The sequence below is a fragment of the Anastrepha obliqua genome, chromosome 4 (genome assembly GCF_027943255.1).
Source record: "Anastrepha obliqua isolate idAnaObli1 chromosome 4, idAnaObli1_1.0, whole genome shotgun sequence".
NCBI lineage: Eukaryota > Metazoa > Arthropoda > Insecta > Diptera > Tephritidae > Anastrepha > Anastrepha obliqua.
In genome coordinates this window covers 46,063,095-46,084,446 of record NC_072895.1, presented here as the reverse complement: position 1 = coordinate 46,084,446, position 21,352 = coordinate 46,063,095, and the positions used below count along the sequence as shown (strand labels likewise).

Here is a 21,352-nt window from a genome sequence, read left to right as displayed (position 1 = left end):
TATATTCGTACTCAATCTCATACTCATATTCGTACTCATACTCATACTAATACTCATATTCGTACTCATACTCATATTGATACTCATATTCATATTTATTCTTATGTTCATATTCATACTCATAGTCATACTCATATTCGTACTTATACTCATATTCGTACTCATACTCATATTCGTACCCATACTCATATTCGTCCTCATAATCATATTCATGCTCATACTCATAATCGTACTCATACTCATATTCGTACTCATACTCATATTCATATTCATTCTTATAATCATATTCATACTCTTATTCATGTTTATTTTTATATTCATATTCATACTCATATACATATTCGTACTCTTACTCATATTCATATTCGTACTCTTACTCATATTCATATTCGTACTCTTACTCTTACTCATATTCATATTCGTACTCTTACTCTTACTCATATTCGTACTCTTACTCTTATTCGTACTCATACGCATATTCATATTCATTCTTATATTCATATTCATACTCATATTCATATTCATTTTTGTATTCATATTCACACTCATATTCATATTCGTACTCTTACTTATATTCGTATTCATACTCATATGCGTATTCATACTCTTGTTCGTACTCATACCCATATTCGCACTCATATTCGTACTCATACCCATATTCGCACTCATACTCATATTCGCACTCATACTCATATTCGTACTCATACTCATATTCGTACTCATACTCATATTAGTACTGATACTCATATTCGTACTCATACTCATATTAGTACTCCTACCCATATTCGTAGTCATACTCATATTCATACTCATTTCCTTACTTATATCATATTTATATTCATACTCATATTCACATTCCTATTCATGCTATTAGTAATATTAATTTTCGTACTCCAATTCATATTCATATTAAGATTAACGTAATTTTTTATTCTCGATATATTTGAGGTTAATATCTTTTCATTCAATTATCGACATTTGTGTCATTGTGTCAGAGAGTGGTATAGCCTTCCTAAAACCTAATTTAACACTGTTTTTATGCACTTCGCGAGCTGTGCGTATCCTTCCTCCAAATACACCAACTACTAAAAATTTAATTCTCACATTTGACATACTCAGAGCAGCAAAGGTGTAGTCACACATAATCAAAATAAATTCCGCATTTTGGAGACTGAGTGACACGTGCCGTTAAATATTGACCTTAGTAACTCAACCCAATATTTTATTCCTTCTTTGTGCTTTCCGAAATGCCTTTCCTGTAGTTATTATATGCAGCAAAACTAGGGCAGCTATAAAATACATATAAATAGCTGAGGGAAGAGGGCACTTCAAAAGATAGTTAAGATAGTAGTTGTGCAGCCGGCATATAATTATCTCAAACCAAGAGAGTCCTGTTTGCCGGCGTTGTTGCTTTCCTTGGTTCTGTTTGTCTTTGCCAAGGCGACATTTTATTTAGTAGCTGTCATGATGCGGATGTAGCGAGAGCAACTGTAAGTGTGTGGATTTTAGTGAACCGGAAAATCGATTACGTGTTTTTGTGAGATTTTGGTGAACATTCTGATATTGAGATATGCCATCGGAAAATATAAAATATCTTTATATAATATTTTGTTCAAATCTCAGTGAATAATGAATACATCTACACATAAATTTACTTTAAAGATAGTGAAAATGAGATTGGTAAGTAGCAGACAATTTTGTATGCTTTATGTTGTGAAAAGAAATTTAATTTAATGTGGTTGTAATGTTTTTTTATTCAGCTTAGAGAGAGTGGAGTGTGGAAGTTATTTTTTCCCTCAAAAAGCTGATTCATTCCACTCGGGGTCACTGTAAAGATAGAATGAAGCATTATGCCTTGAGCAGTTAGGCGAACCAAACACCAAACATCTAGAGCCTGTTACTTTATTATAAAGGGTGTTTTTTTTAGAGGTTAGGTTTTCAAGATGAAATAAAACGTATATAATTTAATGTTATGGCCAAGAATTTAGCTTTATTATAAAGATAAGGGTTTGCCATTATGTTTTAAAAATGATTTCGGGCAAGTGGCCGCCGCGGCTGGCTCGAATAAATTCCAGCCGAGAGGCCCAATTTTCGATCACTTTTTGCAGCAATTGGGGCCGTATGTCAGCAATAACGCGCCGAATATTCTCTTCCAAGACGTCAATCGTCTCGGGCTTATCTGCGTAGACAAGCGACTTCACATAGCCCCACAAGAAATAGTCCAGCGGTGTTATATCGCACGATCTTGGAGGCCACGCCACAGGTCCACGGCGCGAGATAATGCGCTCACCAAAAGTTTCCTTCAATAAATCGATTGTTGCGTTGGCTGTATGGCATGTAGCGCCGTCTTGTTGGAACCACATCAACATCGTCCAATTCAGGCACGAAAAAGTCATTAATCATGGCTCTATAGCGCTCTCCATTGACTGTAACATTATGGCCGGCTTCATTTTTAAAGAAATATGGACCAATGATTCCCTCTGCCCATAGAGCACACCAAACAGTGACTTTTTGAGGATATAACGGCGTCTCAGCAATGGCTTGTGGATTATGTTCACTCCAAATGCTCACCAAAAGTGAGCTTCATCGCTGAACAAAATTTTCTTCTATGCGTCGCGCGAACCGAACCATTATTTTCGTAATAAATTTGCACGATTTGCAAACGTTGTTCAGGTGTAAGTCTATTCATTATGAAATGGCAAACCAAACAGAGCATAAATCAAGTGACAGCTGTCAAAAAGACCATCTACGAAAAAAGTAGTGCCAACTTGAAAACCTAACCTCTAAAAAAAACACCCTTTAGCTAATAGAGCTTCAACACACGGTGTTTAAAATTTTCATCCATATAACGCAAGTGTTGGAAAGTTTTTGTTCAATTTTTGTGGATCTCTTACAAAGCTTGAAACTTTGATGTATAAGAAGTATTTTATGCACTACTTTCCATTTTATAAAAAATTACCGAAAAGAATTTGGCATGCAAAATATTGGGAATACTGTAAAAATGTAAAGTGACTTAATTAAGTGCGCACAAGTGTACGTATCTGGTTTTTAAATTTACTTCGATTTCCTTGCACGTACTTGAAATGTTACAATGCATATTATATTCATACTTTTAATCTTTTAAGTCCTTGTCGGATTTAAGTTATTCCACTTGTCGCCGTCTACATTTATCGATATTTAATGGCGCATGTAGCGTAAAGCTTCTCTAATGCTACATGGAAAATGAGTGTCTATTTGCAAGGAGGATTTCCCGTGGTTTCGTACTAGCACAAGCACTAGAACCGGTGTCAAGTCTTTATAAGTTTTTTACATGTCTGGGGGTTTTTTTTATTGTTGAAAAAGCTAACTAAATATGCAGGTTAGTGCCCTGTACATAAAATGTAAATAATTCAGCGAAGTTGTTTTAGTATTACATTCGTACACTTCGTTAAATAACTGCAGCACTAGGGCTTATTAAGCAATTCATTTCTTCTTAAATAATTTTAACAAACTTTTATGAAATAAAGTTAGTTTTCCAACGAAAGCCATATAAATCTAAGCATCACACTTTGTGATAATTAAATAAAAAATAAGTATTAAAATTATCAGCAAAATTTCACGCTGCTTAATCAAAATTAAAAAAAAAAAAAAAAAAAAAAAAAAAAAAAAACAAATTGTTGTACGTAATTTTATAGCCCATTGAATTTCGAATTAAGTACAAGTTGGAGTGCTTCAAAAATCGCGTTAATTTCATCCGTTTGAAAAAATGTCGAGCGTTTGTTATGTGGAGCAAACGCGTAAAACCGCCAAAAAAAAAATTGCCAAAAGCCACTTGAAACTTGCCCTTTATTGTACCGAAATTTAATGGGTGATAAAAGTGCATACACGAAACTTTTCTACAAATTCTGATGAGAAAAGTGTAAAATGCACAATGTGTGAAACTTGGATGTACTTATATATGGTTTTTGTAGGAGAATAAACTATATTTTCATAAAAAAAAAATATTAAAATTTAATAAGAAACAAATAAATTGTCAAAACTTGTCACTAAGTCTTAGTGCTGTAATTATTTAACGAAGTGTAGACATTTTTATTATGGGCGAGTCGATAATAAAATACAACAAGCTGTGTATTAATGAAAACCTGTCTTCTTGGTGTTTGATATTTTTATTTTATTTTTTTTCGAAGCAATGCATGCCGCCTCGTTCAAATATACGGAGCTGGTTCGCGCGGTGGCACCGTTTCAGATGGTTCAATTTTCACTGACTGCGGCATGCATTCGTTTTCGTCTGGAAAACTAGCCATGTTTTCGAATATATGTTTATAGATTTTTATAATTTAATTCAATATAAATTTTTTATTTTAATTTAAGTAAGAATTAAACCAATCAAGAGTGTAGTTTGACAGAAGTCTAAACGTCGCCAATTCGCTTAAATATAATACTAGGCCTCTTCTTTTCACCAAGCGCTAGAAGCAACTGGTATAAATAAACAAATCTACCTAAAATCACATTTGTCGGTAAAAAAGTGATTATATGCCATAACCATACTTGCTAGTGGTGAATCTTGCTTGATAACTTTATTGTTGCTTTCACATAAAAATGTTTCCTCCAGTGAGCCGATCAGAGAAGTGGCGAATAGAAGAGGCCTACTAACTCTAAAGCGAATCCGATGAAATTTTATAAAGTCCGTTTTGCTTGCTTCTGATCAAGCAAAACTTATTATTAAACTTCTGATGAATTACTAATAGTAGTCAAATCTGTCACTAAAAAACTCAGAAAGAAATCTGAGAGGGATTTTTTTCAAAAATGCAAAAAAAAAAACAAACAGTTTTCTCTAATATTTTGAATAAAAACTGTTTTTTTTCTAACATTTTTTTTTAAGTACCTTTTATCATAAAAATCAGGGAATGCATAACTCCTTACCGACATTTTCAGCATTAAATAAATCTCCAAAATACTTGGATAGATATGCAGCCTTTTCACTGAGTCCGCTTAGAAAACTACTGCTAGCTATGCCGCAGCATACATACGCACTCATATATTGAACCCATATCGATCGAAGCGTCGCTACGTACATTAGCAAGCAGATGCACGGTATTTTTCACTGAAAAACTAATGGCAATCCCATTATGGAAATTGCAGAGATCACTGAGTATAGCCTAAGCTATTGATATAAAAATAAGAAGAAAATCAGACGGAGGTGTTCTTTTCTAATTTGGACAAACAAAATAAGTTTTTTTTGTTTTTCAAAAGTAAATTTTGTGGTTCGCTGCGAAGGCTAAGTCTGGCACACAGCCACAAAGAATGAAAAGCTGAGACCAATTGACCAATACGCTCCATTTCCTCCTCATTTTGGCAGCGGCAACAGCAGTCATTAGAGGCAAAACTTCTGCGCTTCCCATGTGTTCTTATTGTGCAGTGCCTGGTGATGATACACATATATAATATATATATATAATTGGCGCTTGCACCCTTTTTGGGTTTTTAGCCGAGCTTCTCCTCCTATTTGAGGTGTGCGTCTTGATGTTGTTCCACAAATGGAGGAACCTACAGGTTTAAGCCGACTCCGAATGGCAGATATTTTTATGAGGAGCTTTTTCATGGCAGAAATACACTCGGAGGGTTGCCATTGTCTCCCGAGGGGGATCGCTATTAGAAAAATGTTTTTCTTAATTTTGGTGTTTCACCGAGATGCGAACCTACGTTCTCTCTGTGAATTCCGAATGGTAGTCACGCACCAACCTATTTGGCTACGGCGGACGCCTAAATACCTGATGCCTGCTACGGAATAAGTGGAAGGTCGGTCGAGATACATGTGGGACCGGACTTCTCTAGTTACCTCACAAGGCGACTCCATGATTCATGTATTGTTGGCCTGCAATCCAAGGCTTGCTTGAGCATAAAGAGATTTTTTACCAATTCACTGAGTAGAGTTGACCGATTTGAGCTAAGTTCTAGCTCTTACGTTTGGAAATTTTCATGAATGCCTTGGTGCCTCTTTTTTACAAAATTTTTACAATTTTTTTTTCAAATTCTTTTTACAAAATTCTTAGAAACTGTTTTTACAAAATTTTCTTTTTACAACAAAAAAAATGTTTAAGTATATTTTATTCTAAAACATTAAAAAAGTGCAAGATATTTATTTAAAAAAGAAACCGAAAATATTTGACTTTAAAATTCTCTGTACCAAAATTTACAACATTGAATAAATCTCAAAATTATATTTTCTTAGGTTTTTCAGTTTAGTTATTATATTCCATTTTAGAAAAAGTTGCTGCAAGGTCCAAAATACTTGGATCATTTAGAATCGCTCAGGTGCAAAGTTTAGAAATGTTTGTAAAAGTTCGAATAATCATTTGGGGGGGCAGTCATTTAAAAATATCGGAAGTAACATATGTATATAATACTATGTATGTATGTGTGTATGGACGTATGAAAGTTTGAATGTAGGTATTTATATGTGCCTCTATTTCATTAAACTATTTTGCATTGTACTTTGATTTGAAGGTTTTTAGCTTACCTGCAGTCAATTACTTATTTGTGGTTGTAAATAATAAACAATATTTTTCGCCTAAACAACATTCATAAGCAAAAATAAAAATAAATAGGTGAAGTTGTTGTGTTTTTATTTGTTTTTGTGTTGAAGTTCAAATGCTTGCTTTTAGTTTTTGATTTTTTTCCTTATTTTGAATTCGGAATGAATCGAATGATACAGAAAAAAAATAGAATTTCGTCACAAATAAGGAATATTAAAAATTTGTATCATATCAGACATATGTTTGAGTAGCAATGTGAAGTTGCTAGACACATATTTTATAGCATTTTATCAGTCTCAATTGCATTGCTGCTAAACTTGTTGAGTATTTAATTGTTGGGGTTTGCGCTTGCGCAGCAACATTGAATTTAAATGGCATTCGTTAGTTTCATGCAAAGTTCAAAAAAATATTTGAAATCATGTTTTGAATTAATTTTGTTTTATCAGCTTTGGTTTGTTTTTGTACATTGCTTAATAAATTTTCTTTTTCTCTGCGAGCTGCTTGCAAGTTGCATACAAATTATGTGGGAATTCGACGATCTGGCGAGAGTAAAAATTCAGCGGTGTGAGTAGTGTGTCTAATGACAAACACCATTGTGGGATCGTGGGAATTTTTCTTGTGATGCAACTTCATTTTTTTTGTCATTTGTCTATTTTGCGCAAGCGCTAAGCTCACTGTTTTGTGTTGCAAATACGGGACGGTTCGTCTGGTCTTAATTATAAATAAAGTCGTATGAATACTTTTTAGTGAATTTCGATTTCGCAATTTTTGTTTTTTTTTTTTTAAAGGAGGTTGAAATCAAAATGGCAGAAACATCTCAAAGGTGCCGTCACACCAATAGTTTGTGGGTCGCGCTCCCACAAATACTATCACAATCCTCCACCTCGGCTAATTCTTCCCTGGGACCACAAAAGTATAACTTCTGGGTAGAGCCGCGTTTTTGTCCGAAGACACAAGAGGTACCTGCGTTCAGGTTACTCTCCTGTAGGCATATGAAGGCTATACACCGTCGATAGTCCCAATTACTCACACTGTGTTTATAGGTGGTTCCAAAGTAAAGAAGACTTCGGAAAACTTGCAGTAGTGTTATCTTAACTCACTACCGTCTTGTCTTCTGTACGATACTGTATTGAGTGCTTTACGCAAACGTCTGTGCTTGTTGTCGGTTCGTCAGAAACTGTCCGCCTTCTCTGTTGCTGCATCGCTTTGCGTTCCCAATCAATATGGCGAAGTCGCGTCATAATCTTACCTGCAAACGTTTGCGTTGCCTCCCACTTACCGCTGATTGCGCACATATGAGGGTGCTGGAGGCCGATTCATGGCCCAGGGCTTGCTCCAGGATAGCTCGTTCCTCTCTAAAGCGGTCGCAATGAAACATGACGTGTTCTGCGTTTTCGTCAGTATTCAGGCAGTTTGGACAGAAAGGGCTGTCTGTCAGCTTAAAATGGTGCAGGTATTCCTGAAAATAGCCAAGTCCCCTAAGCAACCGCGAAATGTGATAGTCGGTGTCTCCATGTTTACTCATAACCACTCATCAAAACGTGGTATGAGTTTGTAGGTCCAACGTCCGCTTTGTGACTCATCCAACCGCGGCTGCCACCGGCCTATTGTCAGCAGTCGCTCCGCTGCTTTTTCTCCTGGTGTGGGCCGCGTTCCCTGTCTGTTATAGAGCCAAAAGATTTCATCTGCCAAGAGGTTTAGAGGTATCTTTCTAGCTATAACGCAGATTAGATCATCAGACACCGTTCTATACGCGCAAGTTACACGCAGCGCGCCTTGCCTGTATGTCTGGGTGACTTCCCGTAGGTTAGACTTTTTGGTCCCCGCCCAGATTGGTGCTGCATAAAGAATTATAGAGTCAGCGGTTTCCCTGGGGCCCTCCTATATTAGGGAGAAGTCGCGTCAGGGCACCATTGACAGAAGCCGCCTTGGAACTTACATTTATTAAATGCTGCTTGTCTTGTGTCGATCCATTCGATTTCGCACTTGAACTCTTGAAGCGCATCTTTGTAGTTAACTCTAACGGCGCCCCACAGAAATTGTGTAATGAAATCAAATGGCATCTTTCGAATACTTTCGATTGCTTTTAAATTTTTAGAGCTTTTTTCAAGGGAACAAGTGCTCCTTGTATAAATGTCTAGTCATAAACTAAATTTCTTGCACGGTACAGATGCTATTTTACTTGCCAAACCCAAAAACAAGTCTACAGTTCAAATTCCAAATGCTAGGTAAACACGTAGAAGCATACTGTGATTATTCGGCGTTCTTTAATCTGCAGCAAATGAGTTTATTAAATTATTGCTTATCTGTTAATTAAACAGTGTATTTTTTTGATAAATTTGGCGCGACCTAAATAACTCAATTAAAGTCTTCTATTATTGTAGCTAAATTTGTATAAAAGCAATCTATTGCGAAAAATATATGCTAGCAAACATATAAACAGACTAATTAAATATTATTTTTATCACAATTCGAATAAGTGGGCATTGAAAAAATTAAACAAAAAGAAATTTATACAATTAGCGTGGAATGGCTGAAGTACCACTTTGGTGCTCCCGAAGTAGCACTAAAGCCACGTTTTGATGTTCCGATTTATCAGAATTTTTTGAAGTGTGCGTACAAAGTACGCTATTTTTAGAATTTTATAAAGAATTTTGCCAGCTACTAAGATAAACTGGCCAGTTACCAAATATAAAGGGATAAAAATAGAAGCTTTTTCATTTTTACTCACATTTTTGCTAATTTCCGTAATCTTCATCATAGCAAATATTTGCAAATTCATATAATATTTTGTGTGAGTATACATTTTAGATAAGAAAACGTATAACGGATGTGATAATTTCAGAGGAAGTTTCGTAATTATAATTTTTTGTAATTGTATGAGAAATTTTGTTCATCGCTCCTGTTCTCTCTTTCCCTTCACCAAACAGAAATCTGTTGAAATAAGGCATTTATTGCAGTGCGTTAGATTCCGGACCTACAAATCCTCGAAATTGGGGGTTTTACAAAGGCTATTCCGACGTACCGTGAATTTTCGGGATTGGCTTTATTCTTGCTGAAAAATTTGATCGCGATCGCCGTGAAAGCTATTTTTGTCGCGTCATCATTAGTGAAAAACTTGATCTATGTCACCGTAGCATTCATTATGTTCCAAAATGGTAGTCTCACAGTCGGGATTTAATATTTTCGTTATTGTAGCTGTAAAATTTGACCTAGTGTACCGTAGCTGTCACTACGTTGAAAAATTACAATCCCGGTAGTACCGCTAATTTGGGAATTTTTCATTCACGTCATCTTTACTGAAGTGTTCATCTGGATGATCGTGGACGCTATAGCATTCAGTGCGTACATCAGTCAGAATATGAAATTTGCGCTACTCTTACCAAAACTTGGAGTTGGCATTAGTAACAGTTCAAAAAATAATTGCCTGTTCTTGGGGAACCAAAAAAATAATACTTAATAAAGGGTTTTTTATTTGGAAGGAGGAAATCTTGCGTTATGGCCCACCTACCTACCCACAAACAAACGTCAACATTGACAAATATGAAACGAAAGGATGCCAGCAGACTCACGGTAGTGATAACTGGTTTCTGACCTATAGGAGAGCAATCAGCCAAACGGGAATCCTTTGAAATATATATAGGCTTATCTAATAAGAGGTGTTATTTTCATATTCAAAGAAAATGCTACTTTTTAATATAAACGATCGGATATTTATTTCATTATAAAGAGGGAGGTGTGCCGTTAATAGTAGACAATAAAATCAGGCAAATGACCACCACGGCCACGCTTACAGGACAATATCCTTTTCATGAAATTTTCCACAACCCAATTGCAAAGTAGCTGCCCTATGTCCTCGATCGCCTCACGAATTCCATCTTTGAGGTCTTGAATCGACTCTGGGCTGTTGGCGTGGACCTTCTTTTTCACGTGGCCCCAAAGAAAAAAGTCACAAGGTGTTAAATCACAAGATCTCGGTGGCCAATCGGGATCACCTTTTCGAGAGATAATCGGAAACTTTTCCCGTAAAAGATCAATGGTTTCGTTGCTTGTGTGACACGTAGCGCCTTCTTGTTGAAAATTAGGGCGTTGTCCAGATCAATACCATCCATTTTCGGTCATAAAAAATCGTTAATCATCTGTAAATAACGAAATTATCACAACCGTAAGAGCTTCAATTCAAAGAGAGTCAAATCGCACGTGGAAGTTGGAGCATTTCATGATCTTTATCCGAAAACTTGCCATTTCAGGTCCAATTCTTATGAAGTGTGTGGAAGCGATTAATTTCGCTGGTGTTAAACTGATAATTCAAACAGATTCAAAGCGAACTTCACTGTGATACTAAGATGTTGGCTATAAAATCGCTAATAGCTTTGCGTTTGACCAAAAAAGAATGAAAGAATAATAAATAGAAATTTTGAATTATCCTCTTTGATCTTCTTCTTCGTAGCTGGCGCTATAACCGCTTACGCCATTTTGGTCGAATTTAACAAAACGCGCCAGTCGTTTCTTTCTCGTGCTAACTGCCGCCAATTGGACACACCAAGTGAAGCCAATCCTTCTCTACCTGATCTTTCCAACGTAAAGGAGGCCTTCCTCTTCCTCTGCTACCACCAGCTGGTACCGCATCGAATACTTTTAAAGCCGGAGCGTTTGTATCCATTCGGACGACATGACCCAGCCAACGTAGCCGCAGAATCTTTCTCTCGAACACTCCAAGTGTCGATTCATCGGATGTTGTCATCGTCCACGCTTCTGCGCCATACGTTAGGAGGGGTATGATGAGAGCCTTGTAGAGTGTTAGTTTTGTTTGTCGAGAGAGGACTTTACTGCTCAATTGCCTACTTAGTCCAAAGTAGCACTTGTTGGCAAGAAAGACGTCGAGTTGGCAAGAGAGATTCTACGTTGGATTTCAAGGCTGACATTATTATAGGTGTTAATGCTGATTCCTAAGTATACGAAGTCTTTTACAACCTCGAAATTATAACTGTCAACAGTGACGTGGGTGCCGATACGCGGGTGTGCCGCCTGTTTTGTTTGAAGACAGGTGGTACTTCGTTTTGTCCTCGTTCACCACCAGTTTGTGGAAGGCAGAAGGAACAGCGCGGTTGCCGATGTTGTCAATATCATCTTCTTTTGTTACGTCAATATGTGTATTTTGGATTTGTATTAGTATGGTGTCTTATTTTAAAAGAGATAAGAACATTCACATGTATCTATATATTTGACTTGAAACATTTTTTTGGTTATTGTTGAAATAAATTTTGCCTACAATCCTCCAACTGAGAATAAAACCTGCTAATTCACCATAATCTACTATCTATTTATAAAATAATGAATCACTCTGAGTTTTGCAAAAAAAGAAAAGGAAGACATATAAATGAATAAAAAGTGCAAAGCTATCTAGCCCTTTAACATCTGGTTATCGCTCAAACAGCTTGTTGCTATAAATAGTCAGGCATGGCGTATGAGTGACGCATATTGCGGAAGGAGAGAACCGCTAGCGTATACTTCGTATTTTCACTGTTTATCTTTGCTTGGCGCCAGCAGCGCGCAGAGGCCTATAATCAGCAGACACGCTGCCATCTGCCTGGATTACAAAGCAAAAGCGTAAACCGAAAAAAATGTAATTTTCACTAAAAATAGCCTACGGTTTGAGTTACGTAAAGTTTCGAATATTTCAGCAATAACTTCCTTAGCAATTCACAAATTTTAAAGATATGTTAACTTGACAAGTAATCAAGATTTTTTCTAAAGCTTTTAATTTCGAAAGCTATAAGTGTTTGTATTTTGTATATTGTATGAGAACTTACGCGACATCTCAAAAAACCACAAAAAAAAAAAAAATGGACTCATTCGACGATAAGGATAACTACGTATAAGTACTTATATCTATGTAATTCAATATATTTATTTTATTTCTTAGTGTGACAACTATTGCGTGGGGAGTTCTGTTGCGCTTGTCAAGATATTGGGCAATAAAATTTTCTACTTACTTTTTTATATTTGGTCACATGGCCTGTCGATGATTATCCATCCATCATTTCCATATAAGTACACTTTAGTTAAAAGCAAATAAATAATACTCTGGCAGCGCATGGTTTCATTTGTTTCTTACTTAGTATGTACTTAATATTTCGGCATTACACTACTTTCAACCACTTTAAGGCAGTTCATTGTGGATGCTTGTTGATAGACTTGGATGCTTTTTTGACTAAGCATCTAAATTTTACTAAGCATCTAATAAAATAAGTGCTAAAATAAGTTAAAGTATGTACATCTGTGTGCACACATATATGTACATATTTAATAGCGATTGAATGTGAATTTCTGTGAAGCATTTTTCTTTGGGTACGATGAAAGCTAAAAATGGGAGTAAACAATTTACATTAGTATATATATTTGCATTTATTTATTTACAACAGAAGTTGTTAGAATTCGCGACTAGCGCCAAATTTGTGCTCTGAAGATTTATATACTAGGTTGTTCAATAAGTTTTGCGGTTCGATTAGAAAAACACGATTTTATGATTTGAAATACACTTCGTGTTCCAACAAGATTTCAATTTATGAAATCCATCCCTGAAGTGAGAATCTGGAAGGGCTGCAAAATACGCTTCCGCAGCTGGTATTACCTCATCATTTGATGAAAAACGCTTTCCACGAATGCCGGTCTGGAAGCAGATGGAGGGCGCCAGGAGCCAAATCTAGTGAATTAAGTAGATGTTACACAGCATGGATTTTAATCAACGTTAAAGTGCTCTTGTGGCGCGGTGCATTGTCTTGATGAAACACAAATTTTTTTTCGTTTACAGACTGGGTATTTCTTCCTTCAGCTGATCTAAAAAGTTACAATTAAATTCAGAATTTATTATTTTATCAGTTTGCAAATAATCGGCAAGCGAAAAATCTTTCGCATCCCAAAAAACCGATGCTAATAACTTCTTGCCCGATTTCTGGACACGAACTAGTTTCGGAGCCTTATAGATTTTCAACATTCGTTCATGAATTTCCTGTGCTTTTAAACCTTCCAAAAATAAAAAAAAAATCAATTACTGCGCGATACTTGATTTTTTCTATTGGAGACCCTAGTGCTAAGGGCCGAAAATGTCTAGTGTATCCGCCTAAAAACTTCGTGTTTTCAATGTAGATGAACTTGAACACGTTGAGCGCGATCTTCCCCCGTGGCTGGCTACGGTCCCTGGGGCCTGTCGTTATACTTTTCGTGGGGCCAACAGTATTGAAGTTAAATGATAAATCTAACCTAAATGAATGTAGCCAAATATATTTTTAGAGATTTACACAAGTAACAACTTTTTTTGTTACGTGTTTAGCTTTCTTAGACCCAAATAATCTTGAGTTTTCATCATAACAAGCAGAACAACATTTTCGAACCAGAACAGTATTTTCGTACTTTTCGATTAAAAGGTTAACAAAAACTAAAAATTAACAATTTAAAAAAAATTTTCAAAAAAAAAAGGTTTTTGGAAAATGTTCTTTAATTTAAATTTTTTTTTTTCAATTTTTAAATATTTCTACGTTTTTATGTTTGATTTTATTAACTCGCAAATGAAATTTCTAAAAATGAAAATTTTGAAAATTTTAAAATGGAGTGACAAAATTTCATGATTGAATTTTCATCTTGAACCTGGGGCGAAAATAATGTGCCCTTTCTGTGGTTCTTAAAAAATTAAAATTTTTTAACTTCCTGTATATGTACAAGGCACTTACAACTATTTCCAATTTTTTTTTGTAGTCATTTGTAATTATTAGCAGTCCGTGCCCATATTACGTTCATATCAATAGCCAACTAACTGATATTTATAACCGTTAATGGCCAAGTTACTAACCATGAACAATAAATTGTGTTAATATTGGTATTCCACGCACTTCAGTTTGAAGTTTTCTGTTGCTACTGAAACGAAAAATTTATTACTTTCTATAGCGCTGTTCAGCTTGTTTTGATTTTTGCGCCGATGTTTCTGTAGGATTATTTTAGCGTTCAAGTGTCAGACGATGATGAGGGCTTTTATGCGTTTATATTTATTTTTTCTCATGGTTATCTTATAAAAATTCGAGTACTGAACATTTGCTTTTTATCGGCGCGCGCCTGTCTCTTTTTCCACAATTTTTTTATTGCAAAACTGTTTACAGTCTATAGTTGATAGATGAACTTTTTTGTGTTGTCTGAAGTGTAGTGATAATTAAAAAACAAAAAAAAAAAAAGCTATAAATATTGGTATGTGAATCTCAAAAACTGTTGATACTTTTAGGCAGCTTAAAATATGCCATTTACGGCACACAAATATTTCTAATACATTAGCTCATGCCTCACTTTGATTTATTGTTGTTTTATTGATATTCGATAATTTTTAGTCTTCAAAGTGTCATTCAACATTGACTATTGTGCTTAATTTTTGATAAATTGATTGTTCTTGTATTTGCTGAACTTTTGTGTTTCTTTTTTAAGTAAATCCTTTAATAGGTTTCTTTGTTCATATCGCTATAAGGTGCGGAAAATTAAAATCAAAGTGTTATGAACGGGAAACCCCGTATTTGGAAAAGCTGCATTGATTAATGCGTTGTTTGCTTTAGAAGAAAAGGGAATTTGGGACACCTTCGTGCATCAAATTTAGCAGAAACATGTATTTTTATTAAAAAAATAAAGGGTGGGGCTCCTCCGACTGCTTGATTTTCAGAAATTGCTGCAAAACGGCGCCGTTCAATATTTTTTTGATATTGTTTTTATTCTTTTAGAAATGGTAAATTCTCCGATTAACTATGGGGAGAAAAGCTTCATTGAAATATCTTCCTCGGCGAGCTTCGCAGTAGCGCGTTCATTCATTCCAATTTTTAAGCACATTTTAAATGATTTTGAATCCTATTCCAGCAATGCCGCTGAAAATATTGTGTTTGAGTGACTGAATCAGTTTCGGTTTTGTTGGTATAACCTCGATTTCCAGCGGCATTCAGGAAAAAAAATTAACAGCTTCCTGTAGACCAAATAAAATAAAAAATTCTTTAAATAAAGCGTTTAGAGAAAAAAAGAGTCGAATTACTAGGCTTTGCAAAAAGTACAATTTTATCTACTTATATTTAATTATCTATTATTTATTTTCAACAAACCTGACTGAATACGATTGCTTGATAGACAAAGCTAAGTTATCGCAGTAGTTCTGAAACTCCCTATTACTGTTGCAAGTTATAAGATATAGATGGACTTTGTAATTCAGTCTATTTTTATCAGCTACAACTTGTCGGAAATATTTTAATATTTGCCTATTCGCTCGCTGAGTAACTGCATATAATCGCTCAGACTTCATATTTCTGTAATACTCGGAATATCTGTGTAAGAAATTTTAACTTGATTAAGATACGTGCAATCGGAAACTAAAAAATACCAAACGTGCAAATATGTGGCATTCATTTAATGCGAAAGTCAGCAAAAAATTGTATTAAAGATTTTTATGAAAAATTGTGCACCAAGAAATGTCAATTGTATTAATTAACTGAAAGGAAAAGTAAAAAAAAAACAATGTGCCACAAAACTTATTAAAAAAGCACAAACAGTAAAAAAAAAAAACAAAAAAACAATGCATATTTTAATTAGGCTAACTATTTGCTTTGAAACTATCATCAAAAGTTCCTTTATTTTGCAATGCAAATGTAATTACTCAATATTGAAGTTGCCGGTGCGTATGATGAATGGGCGGTCATTCCCTTGGCAGCCGGTGCTACGTTATCGGACTAACTCGACCCGACCAAGGGCTGCCGTCCCCGTAAACTAGCCGTATCTAGTGTATCGTACCTCTTTGAATTTGCGGTCTGGTTAGTTGAAAAATGTTGTATTAACTCATGCACAAATTGTGTGAATTTAGAATTAAATTTTAATCCAATGAATTTTCATCACAATTTGACATTTATTAGAGAGAATTTTAAGAAAACTTTGAAGCACTCTCATTAAATTTGTGAATAATAAAATGCAACTTTGAAGTGCCTCAAAAATAACCTTGATTTTTAACAATTTCTTTGCTGTTCGTCTTGGGTGTTTTCTCCCATATAAAAAAACCTTGACACCTCACAGCGACATTTTACTATTATAAGTTCTGACTTTTTTTTATTTGTATTTTTATTCTTACTTTTACTGACAACATAAGTTATAATACAATGAAAGACATATAACTCGAAGTTCACATTTTGTACAAAATTGAAAAAAACTAAAAAAATTCCAATTTTTGTCAGAAGCCATTTTAAGCTTAGGTAGGCAGGTAGGGTGGTTGTCATAAAGACACACTTAGACCTTTCGCAGGTCCATTGTGATACCACTGGAGCTTATCCTTACCCTATGTGTTCCTTTTCAAACCATCCGGTAACTTTAATAAACGAGCAGAGTTTCGTTAGTTTTAGATGGGCTATGTCCGCTACATCGGTTAAAAATGCTGTATCAAGAGTGCGCAGCCTTCTCATAGCTAAGCTTTCACACTCACATAAAAGGTGCCTGACGGGAGTCCTAACCTTCTAGCGTGGCTGCCTATTAAACAATGACCAGTTAATACCCCTATCATTTTCGTTATAGCTTCTCTGTTAAATCTTAGCAAGATTTTCGATCGACCGCTGTTCCAGTTCGGCCATGTCTGTCTGCTTAGCTCGCATGTTGTGAGGTTTTGTCAGCTTGTATTTACCTTTTTGATGGTTTCCCTGTCTATAAGTAATTTACAATTGGCTATAGGCATGGGTATCAGCGCCTTATCCGGCTCGAGATCGAGCGTTGTACCGGTTCGTGCAAGTTCATCCGCCTTGCAGTTTCCTGCTATAACCTGTGGCCTGCCACCCAAATAAGGTGTACTTTGTAGCACTTAGATACGTCATCTAGTAGTTTAAAACATTCTAAAACTGTTTTTGACGAGTGTGTTTTAGATTCGCGCGCTTTTATTGCCGCTTGTCTGTCCTAGTAAATGAAGACTTCATTTGTGGATAATACTCTCGTTTTTATTACCGTAAGTCCCTCTTTTATGGCACTGACTTCCGCTTGAAATACATTGCAATGATCAGGTAGGCGAAATGATTGGTTAGTTTTGAGCCATCTGTGTAGATGTTTATATCATTTTTCTTAACAATAAGCCCGCTATCCCATTCCTCTTTGGAAGGAAATACTGTGACAAAGGATTTATTTAAGTTGATATCCTTATTCTTACAGAAATCCGTTGTGCCAGGAATGCAGGGGAATTTTTCTAAAATTGAAGAGTGTCCTCTTTGGTTCGTTCTGAGTAGGCCGATTTCTCTTAGTCTGAGAGCTGCTTTGGCAGCTGTTTGCTTACCGAATTGCTCTATTAGTAAAAGGTTAAGTATAATATTTAGTGCCTCTGTTTGTGTGGCTTACACATACCCATAATTTTTCTAGAAATGCTGACTAAAAGGTTTGAAATTTTTTTTCGAGTTATGATGTTTTATTTTTTTTTAACTGTTAATTATTTATTTAACCAAAGGCGGCGTATAAATCAAACTTTCAAACTTTGTATAAAATTTAGAAAATTCAACGAAATTTCGTCACAATTTTGAACTTTTTGATTGTCCAACGGGACAATTTTTGGGTATGCACTATAATATAGCTCGTGAAATTTTAGTTTAAAGCTTCTAAAATCGATTTGATTTTTAAAAATAGTATTTTTGACGTCTGTTTGCACTTTATTGCATTTATTACGAATTTGTGGTGGAAGAAAATGTGCAAGACCATTTGAAAAAAAAAAAAAATTTATAATTATCTCCAGTTTTTACAAATTGCACTTGTTATATGTATGTTTGTATGTATAAAACCGCAAAGGGTGCCACCAAAAATAAGTTTTCTTAAATAAAACGTTCACTTTATTATCCCAATACATGACGGACTATAAAACTTCGTACATGCAATTTTTCTAAAAATTTTTATTAAAAGGATTGAAAATGAAATGATGAATTTTGTAAAGCTTCAAAGTTTTGTATAAAGTTCCAAAGTGTGATTTATATGTTTTTTTGAAAGATTGGACTATATATATTACTTATATATAAAATAAATAATAATATTAAAAAAAAAAAAAAAATTAACTCAAAAAAATTAACTCAAAAAAATTAAAACAAAAATTAAAAAAAATCATCATGCACTTAATTATGCATTCCTTAAAATCCAAAATTACAAGTTTTCTGGACAATATCTATGTATGTGTGTGGCTAAGTGAGCGTACATGTACATACATATGTAACAACTATCCATCTCTGTTATGTTTTTGGTTGTTTTTGTTTATCTACCTCTGCACTATTTATGTTTCTGTTTTGGTTGTATGAAAGCTCTATAATTTTAATTAAGTTTTTTTCCATGCAAGTGCAAACGGGTGGCAAATAGAGCAAAGCAGTGCGTACGTGACGCGTAGCACGGCTGCATTGGATGTGTGCATATCTGTATGGTTGCGTGTATGTGTGTTGTTCTGTTGTTCTTTAGAAATATTTCAATATTCTTGTTCAAGGGTATTTCTAATTTCTTGTAGTTCTTGTTGTTTCCTCTATTGCAATGGTCAAGGAAATCTCTGCGTATAAAATTAATTTAAAATAAATTTATTTTGTAAGCAACTTCCAACTTCCATTAGTGGCAGATTAGTAACTACTTATTTTTTAAATGATTAAATAATATTACAACTTCCTAACTCATAAAAGAGCTAATTAATCAAAGGTCAAACAAAATGCTATTCAAGGGCGGCGATATTAGTAAACGTTTGGTTTTTCGTCTTTGGGAACATTTTTCATTGAGCTCTCGCGGCGGCAATGAGGTATCGTTCATTGACGTAACAAATTTCCGTTTTGAAGTGATTCTAGGTAGGTAAGTGAAATGGTTGCGGTATCACTCTGGCATTCCTCAAGTAGCACTAAAGCGCCGTTTTGACACCATTATGAGACTTCCAATAGGCAGATATCTACAGCCCGCCAGAGCTGTTGATGTAATGGAGAAGATTGATGGGACTTAGATTGGCGCACTGCCCCAGGCTGTCGAAGAAAGGAGCACCCATCGTCTAGGTGCCACACCCGGACATTTGCAAAGAAAGTGCATAACAGTCTCCTTCTCTGAAAGGTCCCCATAGGTTCTGAAATGGATAACAAATGGTAATCCTAGATTTTCGGCGTGACTGCCGATCGTTCAATGACCGGTAAGCACAGCTAAAAGTTTGGAATGGCATGGATATCCCAGGACTTTTTCGAGTCCTCCGTCTATTGTACTGAGACCACAGGGTTTTCGAAATAACACATGAAGAAATGGCGCTCCATCTTTTCTGCGATTTCTTGGAAAATAACTTATGCAATTCCCCATTAAAAAAAAATATACATAGTTAGTGGGTCATGTCGTCCGAATGGATACAAACGCTCCGGCTTTGAAAGTATTCGATGCGGTACCAGCTGGTGGTAGTAGAGGAAGAGGAAGGCCTCCTCTGCGTTGGAAAGATCAGGTGGAGAAGGACTTGGCTTCACTTGGTGTGTCCAATTGGCGCCGGTTAGCACGAGAAAGAAACGACTGGCGCGCTTTGTTAAACTCGGCCAAAATCGCGTAAGCGGTTATCGCGCCAATTAAGAAGAAGAAGAGTTAAAAAAAAAACTAATTTCCACTTGTAAAAACATATAATTTAGAAAAATCTTCATTGTTACTGGGTAGGTAGGTATAATGGCTGTTGACGTACCGAGGCCTGGTGTAGATACCAACAGGGCTGTTCCCCTCCTCTTTCTATACTGCCCTTATTGAACCAACCTGTGACTTTTATGTATCTAACAATCTTTGTTAGTTTTAAGTTGGCTACATCTGCCAAATTTTTGTAAAAATTTTTTCCTAGCTTTTTCCAGCTTTTGTAGTAGGTAATGTCCGTTAGAACCCCCAAAAAGATTTCTCACGCCCTTCCTTATTCCATTGTGGCCACGTCATCCTACTTGTTGCACAGCTCAGGAACTGAGTTCATATCATGTTGTCAGATTTGATGGTGTGCCTATCTATTAGTAGTTTACAAAGCGGTGTAGGTATGTTGGCTTTATCTCGTTGGATCGGTAATGTGGTACATCATTGTAAAGTATTGTATTAGTTCTGTCAAAACGTCGATACATTATTTTACTGTTAAGTATTTAAGAGAAACGGTGAGGACATTTTTCTTGAAGACTAACAGGGTTTCTCTTATAGCCAGAATTTCAGCTTGAAATACGCTACAATGATGCGGTAACCGGAAGGAAATGCTCGCATTTATCTTCTCAGAGTGAAGGAAGGCCTCCGTTTTTTTTTTTGTTTTTTTGTCGGAACAACTAGCAAGTGCAGCACTCAGACATGAATTACGTCCATTGTACTACACTTGGATTCCCTTTTAATTTTTTCTTTAAATCTGCCCGATCTCCGAAGAAATCTGAGTAGATCTTGTGGTGCCAAGGAGCCAAGATGGTCGCTTCTTAACACATCAGTGCCAAAGACCTCAAGCCTGATTCGAGCAAAGGCGGGGCTGATGCACAGGAAGTGGTCCGCAGTCTCATCCTTCTCTTCATAAGCTGGGCTGAGTACACTGTCTGAAATGCCCAACCTTTCCATGTGCTTCGCCCACAGAAAGTGGCCCGTCATCAGTCCAACCAGCCGTCTGCACTCCCCTCTGCTTAATGACAGAATGGTTTGCGACAGTCGATCGGACATGACAGGTAACATCAGTTTAGTCCATCTGCAGCCTCTCTTAGCCTCCAAATCTCGCTTGTGGGTGGTAGTTACCCATTTGCTAACCGTGGCTTTGATGGCCGCAGAAAGGAGTGGCAAAATGGGCTTTGGGCCAAAGAAGTTAGCCTCAGAACCCACCT

General features: G+C 35.8%; 2 protein-coding genes across 5 annotated transcripts in view; one reads left to right on the top strand and one right to left on the bottom strand.

Annotated features, from left to right (window-relative positions):
- LOC129246372 (protein FAM13A) overlaps positions 1–21,352 on the top strand; it is a 205,071-nt gene that overhangs the window by 137,100 nt on the left and 46,619 nt on the right. The gene's annotated exons all lie outside the window — the stretch shown is intronic.
- On the bottom strand, positions 47–813 carry LOC129244117 (putative uncharacterized transmembrane protein DDB_G0281883). Its single transcript, XM_054881732.1, has 2 exons — positions 570–813; positions 47–294 (listed from the first exon to the last, which is right to left on the bottom strand). Exons 1-2 carry the CDS (start codon positions 811–813, stop codon positions 47–49), a joined length of 492 nt encoding a protein of 163 aa, XP_054737707.1.